This window comes from Epinephelus fuscoguttatus, linkage group LG15 (assembly GCF_011397635.1).
Source record: "Epinephelus fuscoguttatus linkage group LG15, E.fuscoguttatus.final_Chr_v1".
NCBI lineage: Eukaryota > Metazoa > Chordata > Actinopteri > Perciformes > Serranidae > Epinephelus > Epinephelus fuscoguttatus.
Genome location: NC_064766.1, coordinates 29862674 through 29885498, shown reverse-complemented (window position 1 = coordinate 29885498; position 22825 = coordinate 29862674). Strand labels below are relative to the sequence as shown.

The following is a 22825-nucleotide window of genomic DNA, read 5'->3' as shown; positions in this document are numbered from 1 at the left end:
CGACTTTGAACGCGATTTGGAAGAGTTTCTTGTAGCGGACACAGACCCAGAGCCATACCTGTTTGAGCCGGAGCATACAGATGAGGAACTCCATGTGTTTGATGCTGAGCGGGCGAGAAGAGAGGCTGAACGCACAGTATTCGGTGCTACCATCGTTGGGGACATATATCATCAGGAGGGAAAGCGCTGCAGAGAGTGCATCACAAGGAGTGAAGTTGCGTCTTCTTTTCCTTGCAGATGATGGTTCGGGTTCATTCTCTCCTGTTGCGTGGTAAGTGTGGTCCATTCGCAAACTTTATGACTAAAAAACCTTTTCACTACTCTCTATTGACGAACTACTAACACTCTGTGCTGTTTCCTCCTCCTCCTTCCTTCCTTTCTTCCACTGTCTTCGTTGGTTTATTTATACACGCGAAACGCGTTCTCTGGCTGGCTGGATTGTCCGCGTGAGCTGCCGTACATACATGGCGGCGCAAGATGGCGACCTCTCTAAAGCAAGGCCCTTCCTATATACATATATATATAAAAGCATAATTATAAGGCTACGAAAACCAAACGAATTTTATTTTATAGCGATTATACACTTGTATAACATATTAATGGGTAGAATATTCAGATTCAGATTCAGATGACAATAAACCATGCCAAATATTACACACTGGCCCTTTAAATACTATTTAATGACTTTTAAGGCCTCATTGTTGTAACATTGAATTTAAGACTCTTTAAGGACCTACAGACAGCCTGGTAACAGCATTGGAAACTCTCCACTGTACTCACAAGTGAAAGTTTTCGTCCCAGACAGGGTTCAGGTTTCCGTAGATGGTCTTGGTTCTCTTCTTGGTCTTCCCAACTTGAACAGTCACATAGGGGTCACTGGAGCCTGTTTTGTCTTTCGCCTGCAGGCCCTGAGCACAAACCACTGAGGAGGAGACACAGAGACATTCAACACAGACCTGTACAGCTGTCTGACTAACACATCCTATTAGAAAATAACTAACCATTACTACATATACTGAGTTACACTTGAGATAATTCTCTGAATATTTTTGGGTCTCCTCTCATTTGTCTGTAGCTGCTACGTCAGCGGCAGTTGGAGCATGGCTCGGTGTATTAGCCTCACCCTCTGCAGTTTTGTCACTAGTTTCTGAGGTGGACAGTGAGTCTTTTGCTCAAAAAGTTACCAAACGATCCTCTGTGGCTCACAGGAATGTCACAGCACAGTTGGAATAATAATACAGCTGACTGGCCAATAATCTCATGTGCAATATCTGTATCGACACTTGATATGTGCAATAAGGTCAATTCTGCCACTCAGCCTCTCTATTAGTTATTATAAATAAATTGTTTTTATTTTTACTGCTTACAATCAGTCACTTGGGTGTAATATCAGTATTGTTAAACTGTGCAATATCTATACTTCCATCGGTCAATAATGTGAATGCAGCTATTCAGTCTGTGTCTTTATTATATTCTGCTTCTTTTTGATGCTTCCTGATTATATTGCTTTGTGTTTTTATACTGTTTGTTTCTTATATTGCTCTTTGATTTTGTACAGTTTACTTATTTTACACACTTGTACTTGTACAGGTGCTGCACAGTGATTAGTGTTAGCTAGCTCATATGGTTGCACAAGGATTCAATGGTAATAGTTAGGCTGTTGTTAATGTTGTGTACTGTATTTTATTTACTTAATTTATTTATGAACTCGTCCTGAGTCCACTGCTTTCGTGTTGGTTTCGGATCTCTGAGATCTCCTTCTCACTAATGTTCCTAGCAAATTCATCTCCACTAATAATATGTTGGATTTATGTTGATAAGTATTTTCACAGACATTATAATTTTTGTAAGAAAAAACAAAACAAAAACCAAAGTGCGGTTATTCTGAGGACCCCGTAGAGGTTGCAGACACCCTGTTGAAGACCCAGGCTCAGAGCTGCTGGCTAACTCGCCATTAAGAGAGACACTGTGGTCATTTACACGAGGAACAACTTAACTTTGTTGACTATTTCAGAAGCTAAAATTTTACTTCTGTTTTTTCTGTCAAGTTTCTAATTACAGTTTTTTTTAGTTTTGCTGCTGTGATGTTCCACAATATTTGCTGCAGTGACATTTCTGCTCTTACTGCATCACTCAGTAGAAAACCACTCGCTTCTCCAATTTATCAAAACCGGCATGTAAATATCAGTGTGCCAGATGCAGGAACACCTGTTTTTTAAAGAGAATGGGAGATGACACTGATTCATTGAATTAATGTTATGCCCCAAATCCACTTTGGGACGAAATAAAACCCTGTTCCCCCTTGTACATTATTCTGCATCCACATTATGCGCCATTTAAGTAGCAAAAGTGGAACTGGACACCAAAATGATCTTGCACCACAGATTGTTTGAATATGGCCCTGTATGTGCATATGTAACATTTGACACCCTTAACTCACCAGTGATGCTGATCTTCGCTGACCATTTGGAGGTCCCGTCGAGCACGCTCTGCTTGATTTGTTTCATCTGCGCAGCGTGTGTTGTTTTGTCAAGGGCGAACACTTCCAAGATTAGCTCAAAGATTTCTGGTTTGTTCCTCTCTCTGATCTTCATGCGATCCTTCAGGACCATGATGATGTTCTGGGTTCGGTCCTCTGCCCCGTGCTTGGAGCTCTTCTCTGCAGCTCCTGATGAGATGAAGGATGCAGGAAGAACGGTTTATAGTGTAAAATATATTCAAGGCAATATGGCGCACAGACTAGCAGCTTATCTCCTGTTTCCCCCTGCAATCCATCTCTTTAAAGCTGAGTGCCAAGTTAAGATATCATCAAATCAATTTTGAAAGTCTTTGACATTACTTGGCAGGGGATCAAACCCCAAACCTCCCAATATTTGTGCAGAAACTGAATCCACTTAACCACTGATCTGGTCAGGAAAAAAGTAGATAGAGAGTAAAAGACCAAGAGATGTTGTTGGCATTGAGATCTTGTGAGACTCTTTGGAGACAGCAGAGCGATGAATTATGCATAGCGTAGATTGACTCTAAAATCAGTATGGGAATTGGATAAGTCACCCCCATGTGGAGGTGAATTAGACAAAGCAGTATGGATGCAAAGGCTATGGGTGGAAGAGAGAGAGGAGAGGCAGGGGTATGACAGCACATTACTCAGGAGATAAATTGGAAAGGAAGAGGGAGGAGAATGTGAGAGTGGATAGAGGACAAGAATAATGGCATGTCAATCGGGCAGAAGGATACAGAGGAGGAGCTAAAATAGGTTTTGGGTTTGTGTGGACGGCTGTGTGTGTGTGTGTGTGTGTGTGTGTACCAAAGTAAAAATAGATGCATAAGTTAAAAAGAGTGTTTTTGTGCAAGTGTGCAAAAATGTGTGTGTGAGCGGATGCTGCCATGCTTACTCTGCAGACAGTCGGCGTTGAGCAGATCCTGGCACTTATCGTGGCATTTGACGCCGCACTCGGAGCAGCGCATGCCTTGCCTGGCGATACCCCAGAGCAGCCCCTCGCATTCGTAGCAGTAGGTCGGGGTGGTGGCTGTCCACACCTCAAAGTTGTGTGGAGTGGTGGAGGAGATGGGGTAGATCAGAGCCTGCAGGGTCTTTTTATAAACATGACTTTTCTGCAAAGGGCATGAAGGAGAGAAATGTGAGTTTTTACACCGGCGGTGATGAAAGGTCTGAAAATCCTGAATAGAATTGTGAAGAAGAAGAAGAAGAAGAAGAAGAAGTGAGACGAGGAAACCCACCAGCTCTTCATTGCCGAGAGTGGTGGAAGCCATGGCGGAGGTGATTCCAGCCTTACGAGAGTTCTGCACCAGAGACTGGGGACGAGAGGGCGTACAGGGAGGTGTTTATGTTTGAATGTTTGAATGTTTGAACTAGACTGTGGACTTTATGTTTGATTCCTGTGTGAGACAAGCAGGTACTCACCATGGCCTGATGAGGCCGGGCAGCGACGAGACAGAGGAGAAGATGTGGAGGAGGAACAGAAAGGAATATGTTTTAGGGATTTCAGACACGAGCAATACGTGTATGTACAATACATGCACATTTTTATCAATCCCTGTGAACCACAACTTCTTCAAACCTGACCAGTCATCTCAGTTTCCTTTAAGTCTCACCAATCACAGAAGTCTTCAACAAAACATCATCAAACTGACTTCCTTGTTTCTGGTTGTCAAGATGCAGACGTCTCACATATGACAACAAAATGGCCGCTAAAGGTATTTCCAGGATGCTCTACACAAAAGTGGGGGTAAACCAATATGTTCCACTACAACACACAACACTCTTCTACCGCCAAAGACACCTGGACAATGGCTGAAAGAACCAAAGCGACGAGCATCTAGTGTAAAATAAATCCCAAACTCAAAACAGTGTGGTTTGATTCTCACTGTAACAAGTTTCCTTTGATTTTTCATAAATCATGCATTAAAAATCTTTCCAATTTTTGTTTGTTTACACAATTTCTTTGCAAAATATGCCTAAAAATATCACAACATGTTTTTAAGCTGTTAAATCAGGCATTTCAGGCTCCAACTATCCCAATAAAAAAGCTTGCAAAATCCTGGAGAGACTGATTTATGAATCCCTGTGTGTGTATGTGTGAGCCACTATGCATATCTGACAGGTATGCCTTAACCTCTAGAGGAGAACAGCATAATTACATTGATTAATTACTGTAATTATATCAACACCACTGATATGCATGCATTTATCAACAAATCGAGCTTATGACACTGTGGAAGGGGCAACAGTCAGACGTCGACATGAGGAGTATTCATGAGTATATTGGATTATAGACAAAAAAATAACAGAGACGTACAGAGGAACTGAAATCATGTTTATTAGGGATGCACCGATTGCAGCCCAACATGGGTATTATTGGCCGACATTCGCCTTGTTGGCAAATAAGATGACATTTACTGATGGCAGTAGATGATGTGTTTCATTTGTGTTACATCAAGTTTGCACAGGCTGAAAGGCAGAGCTCAAGACTAAAGGTGTCCCAGGAACATTAGAGAACACGTTTAGGGCGAACAGAGGACGCAGAAGTCTCCCTGTTGACACATCAGAGAGGACACACCCTATTTTTCCTTATTTTTCCTACATATTGACATTTTGATCAACAAATCAATGTTAACACCAGCACGAGGAGAGCTAGTTAATGTTAGCTGTTAGCAGAACTAACTGCTGACAGAAGTTGTACTGAGTTACATTATGATGCATCAAGCTCTATTCGCTAAAAAATGTGTATTGGACGAAGGTTAATTTCACAATCGGTGCAACCCTAGTTCAGATGTTTTCAGTGTAAGAAAACAACTATAAAGCATGAGAGGCAGGAATAGTGATTGTTGATTTAGAGTACACTGAGATCCAGAGAAACCTATAAAGTCTGCAACAACAGTGATTACCCCCTCATACTGGTGTACATTACTGCTTGTGTCCGTGTTTGTTTCTCACCAGATCTCTGACGAGAGGAATGGCTTTCCTCTTGCGAAGGTCAGGCATGCTGTCGATACTGTACAGTGCACCTCCCATGCTGAAGAAGAAAAGTACAATCCATTGCACATTCATATAAATATGTTCATTGAAATTTACAGTAGAAAAAATGATTCTCTCATCAAAATGTCTTACTGTGAAATCATGTTTTGTTACTGTGGGGCAGATGTAATTCCCTCCATCAGTGTTTCTAATGCTCCAGTCAAGGGCTTTACTGGAGTTTAATTAGGTCGACTGCCTCGTCTCAAATAGTGGCAGCGACACTCCTCACACCTGGGTATAATTGCTGGGTTTCTATTTGGCTAACTTAGCGCTTATTCAGTATGCAGCCTCAGTTCCACTCTGAGGTCTGCCTCATCTACAAATGACCTGCCAGCTAAGTCAGGGCAGCCCACCGCCACTCAATACTCACTGGCCAAATGCCACGAGCTGAATGAGCCTGTGGATCGGAATGAAATGGAACGGAGGATTCCCGGACTAAAGAAGGGCATTTTCAATCTAAGGCGGCGGCGGTGGCGGCAGGTTTCCATGATGAGCTGAGGATAATTTTAATTGAGTTTAATTTATGGAGTTATTGCATTAGCTCGACTAATACACCGTGTGATTTATAATATGTTCTGTGTGAGAGATATTACTGCAGGAACTGAGAGCAGACACTCACCCTCCTTTACCAAACCACAGGGAGTTGGAGGTCTCTCCTCGAGCCTGAAGGAGACAAAGAAGGAATGTAAGAGGAAGAAAATTTAACTGTATCCCTGCAGCCTTTACTAACATTCATATACTGTATGAATGAGGCTGCATCACTAAAGGAAAGTGCTTCATCACGCTCTTCACATCTAAAATCCCATCTCATTGGTGCGTAGGTTAAAATTTCAAGGGTGACGCAGGCGACATGTCCCCCTTAATATCTAAAATGTGTATTTGCCCCCCCCCCCCAAAAAACATTAAAGTAGCAGAGGGCTTTTACTTTGACAAAATTAAAGACATTTATACCATAAATGGTGCAGAAAGGGCACAAAATGGTGCATAAGAGTTCACCGGAATGCATGAAATTAAGTGTGTGATGCTCCCCAAACCCCACATTTCATATATGTGACACCCCTACACCCAATGTTTAAACAAAGCCTACATCCTTTCATTTGTTTGTTGTCACATCAGTGGTAGAAATTGAGCTGGGTCAGTAAAAACTCTTATTTAGTGCTAATGCTCAAGGATCTCTAAGGACGCATTCACACTGGCGCTATTTGATCCACTTCAAACAAACCCTGGTCCACTTCCACAGATAGTTTGGTTCGTTTGGAGTGGTGCAAACGCTCATTCGAACTCTGGTGTGGACCAAACAAGCTAACCCTGGTCCGCTTGAAAACTGGGTGTCTTGGTTCCTTGCAAGTGAACCCTGGTGCAGTTCGCTTACAGTGGGAAATGCAAACAGACTATCCAGCGGACCAAAGACAGAAAGTCACGTAGAGCGCAGTGCATATGTATGATTTACGGACATTTATGCAATCTGAAAATGTTTAAATCCTTGGACCCCAGGGAGATTAGTTGGTTACTACGGTACCAGCTAATGGGGATCCTTAATAAACTAAACTAAACTAAACTAAACCTCGCTCGGCGTCTGTTTAACCACAGCAGCACGTCATTGTCTCTCGCTCTTCGCTGTCTTTTCTGGTACTGCTGCATTTGTCTCATGTACAGAGCAACATGATGGATAGGGAATGGAAGGGGATGGATTTCTGTTTTTGGTCCTGGTCAGTCGCTGAGCCGGATTTTCTTCTTCCTTTTGCTTTTTTCCTTCCTGGTCAGTGCTCGTTTGGGGGCGGTATTGCCCGAAACAAGCACTGACCAGGAAGAAAAAAAGCAGCTGTTGTAACTGTGTGACGCTGTGCAGGTGGTTTGGTCCGCTTTAAAAAGTGCAGTGTGAAAGTGAACCGAACCAAATGAAGGTGTGAAAGTTTTCGGCATTCCCCGCCCAGCCCAACCAAGTCCCCTGGACTATCCTGGTGTGAATGCGCCCTAAGATGCCAAACACAATTTGTACAGCTGGGAAATAATCCTGAGGAAATCTGCCAAGACTTGATTCATAGGCAAGCATAACTGGGAACTAAAAAGAAATGTCACCCTTATTAATTAGAGAATACATAAACTGATCTTGTAACTATGCAAAACTGTCTTTTGGAGAACCTGATGCAGTGTGGCTGACAATAAGACTGGATGAGAGCTTTTACAAGCTACAACAGAACAGATCAAATTGTTGTGAAGATGAGTGAGCATAGTGAAGGTGCCTGTTTACACAGTGAGAACTTCAACAAGACATCTGTTGCACGCATCTCCTTTCTCTCAAGCATCCAGTCAGATTGTACCTACCTGTCAGCATGCTCCAATGATGGCCGAGCAAAGTGCATGCGAGTGTCACTATGGCAATGACATGAAACTGGAAAGAAAACAAAGTGGGTCGGCACAAACAAAAACAAAACCAAAAAAAAAAAGGACAAACGAAAGGAAGCCAAATGTACAAAAACGCAACGCGACACACATCAACATAAACATCGAAGCAAGTGATTAATTCTTTGTACAACTGAATTCAAAGGTAATGAATAGCAACAGAATATGTGAATAAAATGTGCAAGTGAAAACTGATCAAGCAAAACTGAATGTGCACAATTAAATCAAGCAGATTTGTCGAGGAGCGGTGTGGTGCTGCACCCAAACTAAAATAACAAGCTTGCTGTCTGTCAACCAAAAGGTGGCTATCATAGAATATGAAACAAATTAAAGGGACAATTCATTCCCAAATCAAAAATACATCGTTTATCTCTCACTTGTAGTGCTATTTGTCAATCTAGATTGTTTTGGAGATATCAGTCGTAGAGATATCTGCCTTCTCTCCAGTATAATGGAACTAGATGGCACTCAGCTTGTGGTGTTCAAAACACTTAAGAACTACATCTGAGAACATTAACAGCAATGTCTCTTTCCAGAAATCATGACTCGGTTACTCAAGATAATCCACAGACATTTTTGTGAGCAGTTTTATGTGTTTGTGTGTCTTCTTTCTATCAAGCCACACCCATCAACCATATCACTGCGCAGAAGGAAGTGTGCATCTACTCAGCTTAGCTTACTCATACACTTTTCAACAGTCATGGCCTGACTTGGCTTGACTTGGCTTGGTTTGGGCTGCAGCCCAGCACAGCAGGGATTTGCACTTCCATTACAACAGGACTACCATCTTGAAGGTGTCTTCAGCTGATGATGGCTCGTCTTGGGTGATGACGTTTAAAAGCAGCGGGCTGATTCACAGCTAAAGTCCCCTTTTATTTTTGCTGCATGTGTTTTAGTTTACCTGTTGGAGGTGAGCTGTTTGCAGACGCGCAGTAAGAGCATGTTGTCTGCAGCTCTTCATCAACATCTCACTGTGGCTGTTTCTGCTCTCACTGTCCTCCCTGCCGTATTATCAGAGTTGCCTTTACTGAAGAGAAGCTGCTAACAAAGTTCCGCCAGCTCAGTAATAACACATTTAATTTCCTGTAGATTCTTCACAATAAAAGTAAAAGTATGAACCTTTACTGTGAAGCAGCAAGATAAGGAAATGTTGAGTTTTCGAGCAGCAGCTTCACACAACTTCTAATGTGGTGGATAGTGATTATGGAACAATAAAATAAAGCAGATATCTAAAGTACAAACAGGACGCAGGAGAGAAACTTAACTCCAAGCCACAGAGATTCAGTTAGAAGCTACACTAGTACTGAGAGACTTTGAAAAACACCTTTCTCTCTGGGCTCCTGCAGACAAACGTGAGTTAAGTTTCACAACACACAAGCTTGTTTGGGGGAGAGAAAAGGGGTCGTCGGTTGGAGAGAGGTCACCGCTACACACAAGGGCGTACAACCCAGTTTTTGGATGTAGTCCAGCAAAGGTCCATCTCCGGCGTGGCTTGGTGTGGCACGGCACGTCTAAACTGACAATGAAAACAAAAATCGATGCAGCATGACTTTGCTCGGCATGGCCAAGAGTGACAATGGAAAAAGGGACTCAGTTTTGCCAGGTGAGCTAGCAACTGATGCCTCCTTCTGCACGGTGATACAGTTAGTGGGTGTAGTTTGGTAGAAAAATAAATAGTTCCTACATGGGCTACCTTCCTTATCTTGATTAATGGGGTCTTGATTTCACGAGACAAGCTGGGAACAATTTGCAGACATCTCCGTGGCCAATATCGCCAACACTCAGCAACTCACACCAAAACAATCTACATTGATAAAAAGCAACACAGTGAAGAGGAAATATATTTTTGGTGAACTGTCTCTTTAAGTCTTCTTTCTGGTGTCCAGCAAAAACACACCATAGAAAAAAAAAGAACTCAAGAACTTACTGTATGCACCCTGTCTTTGCACATAAATAATGCACTGCACATTCATATTTCAGAGACTTGGTAGACACTTTTAGAGGCTCTTGAACTCGGGTGTATCTTTTAGATTACAGGGTGGAGCTGAATCAAGCAGGCCCGCAGCTCTGGGAGTTGGACTGGACTGTTGTGGAGGACTGGACTGGAATTTGGAGTGAGGGTGGGGTTCAAACCAGTGATCTTACCTCCCGAAGCTGTTCTAAGACTTTGTTATAGAGCCTCAGCCAGTTCTCTTTGGCTCTGACTGCTGGATCCACTGGCTCTTTGGGCTCCTCTATGACTGGAGGACTGAAACAAACAAAAAGAAACTTTTTAGAGTTTTAACAAAAATGTCTGCAGCTGATACATTTATAGGATTGGTGGTGAATGTGTTGGTTCTCTTCTGGTCTATTTTTGTTGTCATTGATCTGAATACTTTCAACCTTCACTCCTACCTCTCAGGCGGCATCTCTTCTTCCTTTACTGGCGTCGGCGGCTGGCTCTCTTGAAAATGCTCCTCTGTCTCCTCCATGGGGAGCGTCTCCTCTGGCTGAGCAGGGGGCGTCCTGGCCTCCTTCTCCAACATTGCTTCCTCCTCCAGCCATGGCTCTTCCTCCAGATTGACAGCCTGGTCCTCAGGGGCAGCTGACTGTGTGGTGGCAGGACCGTTGAGATGGGATTGAGGCTGCCCAGAGGACGGGGTCTGTTGGGAGGGAGGGCCCGTGGCGGTCGAGGGGGGCTGTGAGGCTGAGTTAGCCACGGTGGCTGGGTGGGATGGAGGGACGCTGCTGGCTGCGGCAGACTGCTGTTGCTGAGATGCGGCTGCGGCTGGAGGGTGAGCCTGGGCAGGCTGCGCGGTGGGAACAGAAGACAGGAAAGTAGAGGCCAAGCCTGTGACTGCAGCTGTTAGAGGTTTGGCCATTGAGAAGAAGGAGGTGGCAGACGGGGCTGGCTGTGGCTGAGGCTGTGTTTGGGGCTGGGGCTGCTTAGGTGGTTGGACTGTTTGTTGACCAGAGGGGGGCTGTACTGACGGGGCCATGCCAGGAGGCTGAGACTGGTTGGATGTTTGGTTGGGGGGTTGAGTGGGGGGCTGCTGTTGGTGCAAGGACGGCTGTTTCTCTAGTGGAGGTCTGGAGCTGGGCACATCCAGAGTTGGGGCGGCTGTTGACGTTGGGGTCGGGGTAAACGGAGGCTCCAAGTCCTCACTGAGGGTCCCATCCAAGTTGTACAAATCCTCGTCATCATACATCATCTCCTCGTCCTCATAGAGGCCCTCTTCTTCTCCCTCGTACAGTCCTCCATCATCCTCCTCGTACAGAGCCGCCTCCTCTCCTCCGTCTTTGCTGTAGCCGCCCTCATCGCTGTACGCCCCCTGGGTCTCATCAGGGTCCCAGTCAGGAGAGCCTTTACTGTAGCTGACCGAGGAGTGGCAGGAGTGGTAAGAGTCGTTCTCGTCGTAAGGATCCCTCTCTCCATACTCACCGCCATAGTCCTCCTCGCTCAGCTGACTGCTACACCGACTCAGCTCTGCAGAAGATGCGTAACTCCCCGAGGGACTGAAGGGAGGAGAAACAGAAACAGAGATAAGACACAAGACTGTATGCCCAGGATGGACTAATTATCTAAGGATACAGTTACATAACAAACATGTAGGTTATTATTGCATGTATACATGTACGCATACAAAATAAACAGTTTTCCCTCCCTTTATGAGCCATAATCCCAAAAATGCTTACAGAGCACTTTATCCGAGCACTCAGAGGCCTGTACACTTTGTACTCTATCAGACAGCCCTACTAAAAACCTTTTCTACATGTCTTGGGGTGGCCAGGAATAATGCTGATGGCTAATCGATGAAAAGCACCGGGGATACAAGCGTACCAGACAAGCAGCGAGAAATAGAGCAGAACAGAAAGGTGAGAGGCCTCCAGAAAGCTGACAAAAGAAAAAGAACAAGCATCCAGAAATGCAACAAACAGGGAAAAAGTATTTATACTCCCTGATGAATGGGGCTATTAAAAACAGAATAGAGGCACAGAGAGGAAGGAGGATGGATGGGGGGAGAGGGAGATAGTGAAGACAGGAAGGGAGTGGAGAGCGCAGAGACAAATAGAAAGAGAGAGCGGAGTGGAGAGAGCTGAGAGGAGAGAGATGAAGAAGAATGGGCGGGGGTGTAGGCAGGTTGCCCTGTCCAATACAGTCACACAGGCTGCTAATCTTATGTGCAGTATTGACCATTAGATTGTGAGTTGAATAATTCATAAAAGAAGGGGTAAAGGGACGCATAGCTTCAATCCCGGTCCGTGAGAAATACGTCAATACAAGCTGAGAAATGAAAGAGTATTGTAAACAACTCTGACAGAGAAATAGCGTTTGGTCTGTGTGACCCAGTGAAGGACACACATACACACTGCATGAGAGAATTTCATTGACTATGGTCATTCAACAATTGACATTTTTCTCTGCACAGGTCTAAATAATAAAATGATTTTGATCAGGTGTCTGCTACCACTGCTGATTTCTTGAAAACCGTATCAGCTATCAAAATGTCCTTTTAGCCTAATAAAGTCCCAGATCTCATGAACCGTTTAAAGTTTTAATCATTTTTCCATGTTTAAGTATGACGATTTGTTCTAGCCCAAAAGAGGAGTGACTTTAGCTCTGTCCACGTCGTTATTTTGAAAAAGAAATTTAACGCAGTCTTTTGCGACTTTCGTAAAAACAGTTTGGCGAATGTCTGAGGAAAGTCATAGCACATCATTCCCAATCATTCCACAGGCTTTGATGTATTTTTGCAAATGTGTTGGCAACGTTGCAAGAGGAATAGCATGCCAGAATTTTATGGAAAAAGAGATAAGCCCAACGAATTATATATATAATGTACCTTCTCTTGCAAAGTAGGCACCCAAACTATGGCCAAATTCCAAGTATTAATTTTGCCTCTAACCTGAAACCAGATCTTTTTTAATTTAACACTGATCAAAATGTCCTCAAACCCCCAAAGACGTCCTGATTATTACAACAATTAGTTAATTAACCATTGAGTCAACTGAGAAAATTAACATCATTAAAGGTGCAGTCAGCGATTCTAATCCAATACACTTTATGTCAGATTCAGCAAATATCTCTGCACGGTGCTCTAGCTGTCTGTAGCGGTGTTCGTACACAACAAATGAAGTGGCTTGCACTGAACATACAACACTATTCTACCGAATGAGCAACAGAGGGCTCGTGTACAGGACAGGGAAAACACCATGGATGTATAAAGAGAAAGGCAGCGAGGGCAAGAGAGGCGGTAAAATGTCGGGCAGGAAATCCAAAATGTGAAACTCTATCAGGAGCTGTTTGTCATAATAAATCCAAACCTATATGACTGGACCATGTGTGAATTTAATTTGAAAGGACAGACACAGGAAGTGTCCACACTCAGCAGTCAGACAGGAGTCAGGTTAATTTCCAGGGCTGGTACCTGCGGTTATTCCACAGGCTAGTTAATAACATGTCGGGCAGGAAATCCAAAGTGTGGGATCATTTTGAGAAGGTGAAGGACGAACCCAAGGTGATATGTAAACTCATCTTCATTGGTCGACTACAAACATGACGTATGATCTGAAACATGGAAGTAGCTACATGCCCATTAGCCCACAGCGTCATTAACAGGCGGCTCGCTCAGTGTGTGACGTGCACTTGTAGATAAAATATAGGCCTATATTAATGAAGGTTCATTAGAATGGTTTTGTATTTCTCCGTAATGTAGCACAGTGTTAACAATGTTACTGATACTATTCTTTCTCACACCTTCAACTCAAACCATTGTGTTGCCCCGCCCAAAATATATCATTTAATAATTACATTAATATTGTAAACATGCGGGCGACTAGTCGACTAATGGACGACTATTGATCGACTAGGAGAATTAGTCATTAGTCATACTGATCATTACTTCCACGTCCCACTCACACTGACGCAGGCACACACCTGACAGTCCTCTGATGTTGGTAGTCGAGGTCGTGGCTGTTGCCGGAGCGTGGGTAAGAGTAGCTTCTGGAGCTGCGGTGCTGGTGGCTGATGGGATACTGGTGGACAGAGGCATTGGGCTGGGATGTGCTGTAGTAAGGAGGGGGGATGCTGTTACTGGTCTCACTGCGGTAGTCGCTGTCCCTGTCATCCACAGCACTGTCTGGGTCTTCATCTGCACAGAGGCACATGGCAAGAGAAAACATGCATCAGTCTTTTTGATGGCGTCCTCACAGAGTGCAGAAATAGACAAGAGAAAAGATAGGAAAAAAGAAAAGAACATCATGAAAGAGATGATCCCAACTGGCGACTTGTCATGTGGCACAAAGATAAGAGGCTCTAATCAGCACTGAACCAATCTTTTAGTACTATGGTAATTACAGATAATATAGATGAGATGGCAGCGTTCCACTACTGAACCCCCATCAGACCCATATAGGTCATTCAGAGTGCATCCATACATGAGGCACATGATGAATGTCATCAGCGGCTTCCTTCTCATTCTCATCACCATAACTGAACATAAACCCGTTCCTGCTCACGAAGGACATGCTTTATTTTTCTGTGGTTTCCATAGATCAGAGATTAACATCCCAGAGGGAAGTGATGAGAGACTTTAACAGTGCTGAATCAGTCAAAAGTGAAACCAGCATCTATTAATCATTCATCATTATCCATCATCGTCTCTGGCGCTCGGACGAAGGAGGCTGCTGCACCGCTTACACCTTCATCGTCATCTGTCTGGGCGTGTAAACACTAATTAAAGGCATCGAACTTTGTTTCTCACTTCAACGGTGTCCCCGCGTGTCTCTCGCTCACTTCATCAGCTCACCATCTATCATTACCCCCCTGCTCTTTCCATTTCCTCAGTGTGAACAGAGATGAGATCCGTCTCTGCAGTTGTGTGGGTGAGTCTGACAGACACTTATATAAGACCATCTGCTAATCACAGCAAGAGAGAAAGAGACAGACGGGGAGCAAGACACATAGAGGAAGACAGTTTTATTTGCATATACGTAATGTACACTCACCGGCCACTTTATTAGGTACATCTGTTCAACTGTTCATTAACACAAGTAGCTAATTGACCTGCTGAAGTTCAAACCGAGCATCAGAATGGGGAAGAAAGGCGATTTAAGTGACTTTGAACGTGGCATGGTTGTTGGTGCCAGATGGGCTGGTCTGAGTATTTCGGAAAATCTACAGGGATTTTCACACACAACCATCTCTAGGGTTTACAGAGGATGGTCCGAGAAAGAGAAAATAACAAGTGAGCAGCAGTTCTTTGGGCTGAACTGGGGAAAACCAATGTGTTTCTTGGGGAATTTAGATGAAGTGGCTCTTTAGGTTCTGACACTGAGCTTTTTGCATGTTTGAAGGTGAACACTGAGACTTAAAGCTCATTCCATACACATTTCCAATTTATAAACGGTGCAGAAGGACAGTGACAACAGCATAGGTGTCATTTACACTGGGGACGCTAGGGACATGTCCCCACCACTTTTTAAAAGGCTGATTTTGTCCCTCACTTTTTAAAGCAATGTTAAAAAATACTCTTACAATCAGCTTGCATCAAGAAAAGCTAACTTACAAATGAGAACGCTTTGAGAAAGGTTCATTTACTCTATAAGAAATCATACAACGCAGTGTCAGTATGGAAGAAATAAATGTGCATTATCCAAAAAAAAAAAAAAAAAGTAAGGTAAGCTAAAATTATCTTGCCAAGCCTCTTGATTCTAAAATGACCTAAAGATGTGCACACACTGATCAGTTTCTTCACTTTCTTCCTGTCCACATTTTCCACTGTGTCTGTGAACATGACAACACATATGAGCTTTTAAAGTCCTGGAGGTTTTAATAATTCAAATGAGTCAATGTGTCATTGATGTGAACAGGTGCCACATGCACATTTAAAGAGATTAGATCCCCAAACAAAAAACACAAAAGAAGACTGAAGAGTAAATCAAGCTCACGTGTGTTGACTGAGCAGAGATAACATTAAGTGTGAAAGGTTGATCTACAGAAGAATAAATATTTGAGGGTTATACAGAATGCCCGAGAGCTTTACTGCATTATATTACATTATATTATAATATTACTTTGACCTGTCACCTGCCACCTGATTTTGAGTTTTTCCACCATAAATTGATGCATTAAAATTCACCAGAATGCAGGAAATGCAGGAAACCATTTCCCTCAGTGGAAACTAAATGTTTATTTACTTTAATTTCACAGATAAGAAACAATAAATTGTGAAGACAATAAAGCCTCCACTAAAATAGCATTTTAAGTCCTGTGTGTGATTTATCCTGGCTTCATATGAGCAGAGGAAATGTCCGCTAGTCGCTAGGCTAATTTAAACAATGTAAAATGCCATAGGCTTTTGCTAATAACGTTAGCATGTTATATTTGTGGGGGAAAATGTGTCCAGATAAAGACAAATGCTTTGTCTGTGAATGCTGCAAGTTATAGTGAAGCTGATTTGTGTGTTTAATGTGTGTTTAATGTGTGTTTTGAATCAACTAAACTTTACAGCACTTCACAAAACCCCTGCCGCCCACTAGTGTTTTGGAGGTGTAACTGCAGAGTGACACAGACACACCACGCACAAGTATAAATGCTCACAACAGTGTAGGCCATGTATGTAGGCTACGTGTGTAGGCTCTGCACAGAGCTGACACACAAGTAGAAATCCTACCTAATATGTGTCACCCCTCCCACAACACTGAAGCCAAACCAAGCCTTTAGTAGGAGCCTGGGCTATGCTTTTTTGGTGTGACATTTTCTGCCAACCCACCGTAAATATCCACTCTGACCTCATACCTACGGCCCCATTACATTAGCTAAAAGTGAATATGTTGAAGAAATTAAATGTTTTCCATCAGAGCCCTGATGCCCCCACCGCATGAATACAGCTGTTTATCCAGTATGCAAGTAAACACCCTCAGACTGAAGCTGAAGGTGAGCACGTTACCCTTAAACTTGCTGTTTCATTTCAAACATTACCAAATGAATTACCAAATCAAATGTGACTCTCCAGATACTTATGGATGGTACTGTATGGACTGTATGTACACTTACTTTGTTGGTCTCCCCATAGACTCCAGTTACCTGCAATAAAACAGGAGGTTGTCAGTATTGATTATGAATTGCACTGGTGTCCAAACATAAACATGCATTCCCACAATAAACGCTCCGACGCTCCCAGATGGAGCTGGTGAATGGAAACAGAGCGCAGAGGGAGTGCTGAGCCTCCAAGTCTTTCCACCTGCACCAGACAGCTGGCTCAGCAGGCTCGGCAGACTGGGCCAATAGTGGAAACACAGCAGCATCCTGGAGGAGCTCGCCTCCGGACATCTGATACTGCTATCGATCCTTTGCAGTGCAGCGATTCTTTCCCCTCTAACACACAACAACCCATGTGTGGTTACACACATAATGCACATGCTGAGCTTAAGCAATCTAATTACATCTCAGCAGCTAAACGCATAATTCTCTTGTTCAGCACAAACTAATGACTGGTATGTACAAACAGTGATCGGTCACTTACAGCACTGGGTTCCTGGTACACGTAGAGGGCGTTCCTGCTCTTCCTGGTAAGAATACTGGAGTCAGACAAATGAAAAACTCCATGAATGAGGTTAACCGGTATCAACAGGGACATTTTATGCCTACATACAAGAAGTGGAGAAACAAGTTGGATTTCATCTTGTAATGTGTGACATAGTTACTCCCCCAATTAATCATGTTGGCATGTTCCTAAAATGTGAGGATATGCTGGGGTATTAAATCAAACAGGGTGACAGCTTACATCTTGGTCCCTCATGGCATTGAGCTGCTCCAGTTTTTTGGCCCAGTATCGTGCCTCATCCTCGGGGATATCTGAAAACAACAAGCCAGACAAACTCAGGTGGCATAAAACAACCCCGATGGAGCTCCACCTACGTAGTCTGTTAAAATAGTTACTCACAAAACTTTTTGCCTAAAAACTAGGTCTGAGTATCGCCACTGGTTTCTTGAATCGATTCGATGCTGATTCACAAGATCCAAATTTGATTCGAGTTTCAATTCAATTCAATTCAATATCCATCCATCCATCCATCCATCCATCCATCCCTCTCTCCAGCAACGCTTTCCAGCTCCTCCTGGGGGATCCCAAGACGTTCCCAGGCAAGATGAGATATGTAATCCCTCCAGCGTGTTCTGGGTCTGGTCCGGGGCCTCCTTCCAGTGGGACGTGCCTGAAACACCTCCAACAGGAGGCGCCCAGGAGGCATCCTGATCAAATGCCCAAACAACTCAACTGACCCTTTTCAATGTGAAGGAGCAGCAGCTCTACTCCGAGCTCCCTCCGGATGTCCGTGCTCCTTACCCTACCTCTAAGGCTGAGCCCAGACACCCTTCTCAAACTCATTTCGGCTGCTTGTATCCACGATCTCATTCTTTCGGTCACTACCCAGAGCTCATGACCATAGGTGAGGGTTGGGACGTAGATGGACCAGTAAATCGAAAGCTTTGCCTTCTGGCTCAGCTCTCTCTTAACCATGTCAGTCCAGCATAGCGCCTGCATCACTGCAGACACCACGCCAAACCGTCGATCCATCTCACACTCCATTCTACCCTCACTCATGAACAAGACCCCGAGATACTTGAACTCCCTCGCTCTGGGCAGTAACTCTCTCCCAACCCAGAGGGGGCAATCCAATTTGTGCCATCTAGTGGTAGTAAGAGCACAATACACTAATCCATGTAAAAACAAGATGGCAGCCATCTCTGCCAAGTCAGTCAAGTGAAACTTGTTTATGATTAATAACGTTTGTAGTTTGATATGGCAACAAATTTGACCAATTTTAGCAAGTACTGGATTAAGGACATTAGGAATTCATTATCCTCTTGTTTGAGGACATTGGGTCTTAATTATTGTTGACAATGTTTAGTTTTTTATACTTATTGGGTCCTAGTGATGTCAAATAGCCAGGAGAAATTGGAAAAAGCATACCACAAAAGTCCGGGTGTCAGGAGGATATAGAAATATATAAATAAATCCAAAAATGCAACCGGACACCCGCCTTTAGGTTTGCTGGTGCTTTTAATGGAGCAGCTCCAGGCATGTTTTGATTCAACTGAGGTTCAGTAGTCTCTCATGTGTCCAGATCTCATTGCACAAAGAAGCAAAGGCCGGCCATATGGCCATATGAGACTAAGGGGGTTAAAGGTCATGCAACTACAACAAAAGGCACACATTAAAAGATCGATCTCCGGATTTTATGAGTTGATATCGGATCATTTAAATTTAAATCGAAAAAACTGTTTTGCTCTTTGAAACAAACTCCATGAGATGTGACGACGTAAGCCAAAACAGCTCATTTGCAAATATTATTTAAGCCTGCTAAGAACACAGTGACATTGAAAATCTGTCTTTTCACTTACAGCCCTACAGCCAAACCCCTATAAATAGGTCAGGTCCACAAACTGAGGAGTCAGGTGTACAATATCGACTAAAGGAAGGGGAAACAGTAAGGAAATGACACCTAATCAATGTTAAGAGGAACACAGCTTGATCACTGAGAAGGAAAGGACACAAACACTCTCACTGACACACATACACACACAGAACAGCCTTAAATACACATCACAGAAAAGTAGGTCAGTAATTAATCAGACAGGGATTATTGGTGTTCATATATCACTGTTTGCTGTGAAAGTATACAGACAGACATCATTTATTCTAGTCATCTTGTCCTTCCCTCGAGGGTTGATGATTTCCTATATTTTCATATTCTCATCTTCCCCGACCTATCAGCAGTTTCTGACTTTGATGTGAATATTGATTTCTCACCGAGAGGCAGTTCAAAGCGCGTGTCGAGCAGCACCAGGTGAAGGGTGGGATCTTTGGTGCCACAGATCTCATTATCAGTCATGATGACCTGAGAGTCCAGTGTGAGCCACTCGCCCGGACCTTCCTGCGTACAGACAGACATTTTGCGACTGAGTGACTCCCCAGAGTACAGCTGAGTACAGAGTGTTCAACTGCAGTATTTCTCAAGTTGTTCTGGTGGTTAGTGGCAAACCTCATTTGACTGTCGGATGCTACGGAGGGGTATCCACACAGTGCCGACCATGGTGTCCCAGATTAACCCTTTGTTCCACACCTCTACTGTCAGACCCAGGTCCAAGCGATTAATTTCACTGGGTAGGAAGAGAAAGACAAACAGGAAAGTTAAAAGTCATAAAGTCAAGTTATTAGAATACAGCTGTATAAAGACACTCAGCATATTTATTCCACTGCTATGCTTAAGTACATTTTAGGTGTACTTAACTCGCCTATTTCCATTTTATGCTGATTAAAAAGTTCTCTTGTATTTTTCAACCTGGACCCTATTATCCTTTTTTGTCAAAGTAACTAATAGAGACAGCAATTTCTAAACTTGGTTCAGTATTGAGTGAGAGGGGTGCAGCCGACAGCCGAAAAGTCAGGGCATTTGACGACATCATTTTACGTCCACTAAAAGTGTTTGTTTTTGCCACTGACAGACTCAGACTGTCATTTTAAATGTCTGACAACATAATGGAAAGGATCCCTACAGAGACAGACCTTTTTATTAAAGAGTAAAATCATTTTTCTATAACCAGAAACAGCCTCAAAATCGCTATTGGCAAACCCACCAGACTCCATTTAAGGAAACAGTAATTTTGGTGTGTATATAGTCAGCATATTTTCACATCTGACTAGGTGAAGTCAGAGTTTATTTCAACCAAACCAGAGTTGCTGATTGTTGGAACAGTGGAAAGACAGACCATGGTGTATTTTATGAGTTTTATTTTGTTTCTGTGAACTTTGAATAAAGTGTGTTTTACTATACCAAAATTACTCTTTATTTAAATGGAGTCTGGTGGGTTCGGCAATAGCAATTTCAGGGCTGAAAAAGGATCTTAGTGTTATAAAAAAATGTCCATCTCTGTAGGGATCCTTTCCATAATGTTGTAAGGCACTTAGAATAACAATCTGAGCCTGTCAGTGGCAAAAACAAGCACTTTCAGTGGACGTAAATTGACGGTGCGCTACTGCCAATCAAAATTAGATTGCAGCCTCTTTCTGCTGCTAACTGAAGCACTCACATTTAACACTGGACCAATTTCAAAAATTGTTTTCTCCATTAGTTACTTAAGCACTATTTGGACAGGATTAGTTTACAGGGGCACGTGGGGTAATGTCACTTTACCACAGGACGTCGGCAATGTTAATGGCCAATTTGCACGGGATAAGAAATATCAGTAAAACTACCACAAGTGGGAAGGGTAAATCCATTCACGCACCGCCGTCCCCTCCTGTCGTCATGTGTGTATGACGTTGCTTCCAGGCAAAACACAGAAGATGGCGACCTTCTTTTGGTTTTGAATCGTGTTCATCGTAGGCCCACAGTACCTGAGGTTTCACACGGACTTGTCTGACTGTTAAGTGCAAAACTGAGTGCCTCTTCAAGAGCCTCCGTGATTGAAAATCCGCGAAAAAAACACTTGTAAACAGGATATGACAAAATATCTACACATATATTTACTGCTGGTCTATTCGCACGGGATTAGTATTACCTGAGGTAATTTCCCGGGACCCTTTTACAGAAGGTAAAAGTTGCGGTAATCTTTACTGACATCGTGCGGTAATGATTACTGACACGGCACATTTGGACAGGACTCTGGTAATTATTACTTTTTCCCACGTACCTATGTAAAACTAATCCTGTCCGAATAGGGCTATAGACACAAAAATGTGGGAAAATATGGTCCAGGTTGAAATATACAGAAGTTCCCCTTTAATAATTTTACCCTACTACATTTTATAAGGAAGTATTTGCACCACTACATTTATTTGAGAGCTGTAGTTACTTTTTAGATTTGATTAAAGAACATATGATGAGTATATAAAATACAGCACATTGCTGGGGATTAGGTGTTGCAGTGGTTGTTTGAAGGTAAAATTACCAAATAATTCATAAAAAAAAGCAAAGATTAGAGAAAAGTCCAAAACATGAAGGAACAATTTTGTAGCAGAGCTTTCTTTCTTTCAGTTTTTTTCTTCTCCGAATTTCTTGTGACCCTTTGGACAAGATTTATAACCACTGGACAAAACTACCAGGCTGTATATAAAGTAGATTAAACTATCTTTCTAACCTATACATTGTTACATCTTTATAGATATGATAACTTACTATTCACAGAAGCAGAGGCGGATTTTCTGCATTATAAGTCCTTTCATTTTAATAATTTAACTACTGTAAATTCTGCTGTTAATACTTCTGCTTAAGTAGGAGTTTGAACAAAGGACTTTTTTCTTCTTACACTGTTGAATTGATGTTCTTACTTTAGTAAAGAATCTTCTTCCACCACCGTTTAAAGACAAATGCTAAACACACACAGGCGCTAATACACACACACACGATGCACAATAATTACTTGTGGGCTTCACTGTGACAAATATAAGACACGTCTCTGTGGGAACAAGCCTGAGAGAATCTAACATAAAACATTTACAAGACAGCAGGAAGCAGGACAGAAAGAAAATAGTGAGAAAGAGAGGGAGAGAGAGCGGGGGATGAATAAGGGGAGGGAAGGAGAGGAGGCTGTGATGAAGGCAGTGGAGGAGGTGATTGTATCGCATGCCTGGAGGGAGAGAGTGGGAACTTTAATTAAGAAATAGGGGGACTGGATTTCCCGTCTCAGTGGTGACTCCTTTTAGGAAACGTGCCTGTTTGATTCATGGCAGTGACTGAGGGGGCGCACTCATTTAAAGGCTGTTTGAAGGAGGGGATGAGGCTCTCTCTGCAGCCCAAACATTACATAACACGGCCTCACTGATGCAACCCCAGTACAATGCTCAACGCCTCCGAGCATCATACAAATGCACAGGACTCCGCAGTCAGCCTGCCCGC

General features: G+C 43.1%; 1 protein-coding gene across 1 annotated transcript in view; it reads right to left on the bottom strand.

Annotated features, from left to right (window-relative positions):
- Nucleotides 1-22825, bottom strand: part of LOC125902702 (protein unc-13 homolog A-like) — a 61996-nt gene that overhangs the window by 29441 nt on the left and 9730 nt on the right. The window contains exons 4-18 of the mRNA XM_049599241.1: nucleotides 19970-20087; nucleotides 19738-19861; nucleotides 17710-17780; nucleotides 17449-17503; nucleotides 16980-17009; nucleotides 13860-14073; nucleotides 10337-11437; nucleotides 10088-10190; nucleotides 6159-6202; nucleotides 5459-5537; nucleotides 3926-3931; nucleotides 3742-3816; nucleotides 3396-3615; nucleotides 2441-2668; nucleotides 781-922 (exon numbers count right to left, since the gene is read on the bottom strand). Coding sequence (XP_049455198.1) covers nucleotides 781-922; nucleotides 2441-2668; nucleotides 3396-3615; nucleotides 3742-3816; nucleotides 3926-3931; nucleotides 5459-5537; nucleotides 6159-6202; nucleotides 10088-10190; nucleotides 10337-11437; nucleotides 13860-14073; nucleotides 16980-17009; nucleotides 17449-17503; nucleotides 17710-17780; nucleotides 19738-19861; nucleotides 19970-20087 — 2610 coding nt within the window. The remainder of the gene's footprint in view (nucleotides 1-780; nucleotides 923-2440; nucleotides 2669-3395; nucleotides 3616-3741; nucleotides 3817-3925; nucleotides 3932-5458; nucleotides 5538-6158; nucleotides 6203-10087; nucleotides 10191-10336; nucleotides 11438-13859; nucleotides 14074-16979; nucleotides 17010-17448; nucleotides 17504-17709; nucleotides 17781-19737; nucleotides 19862-19969; nucleotides 20088-22825) is intronic.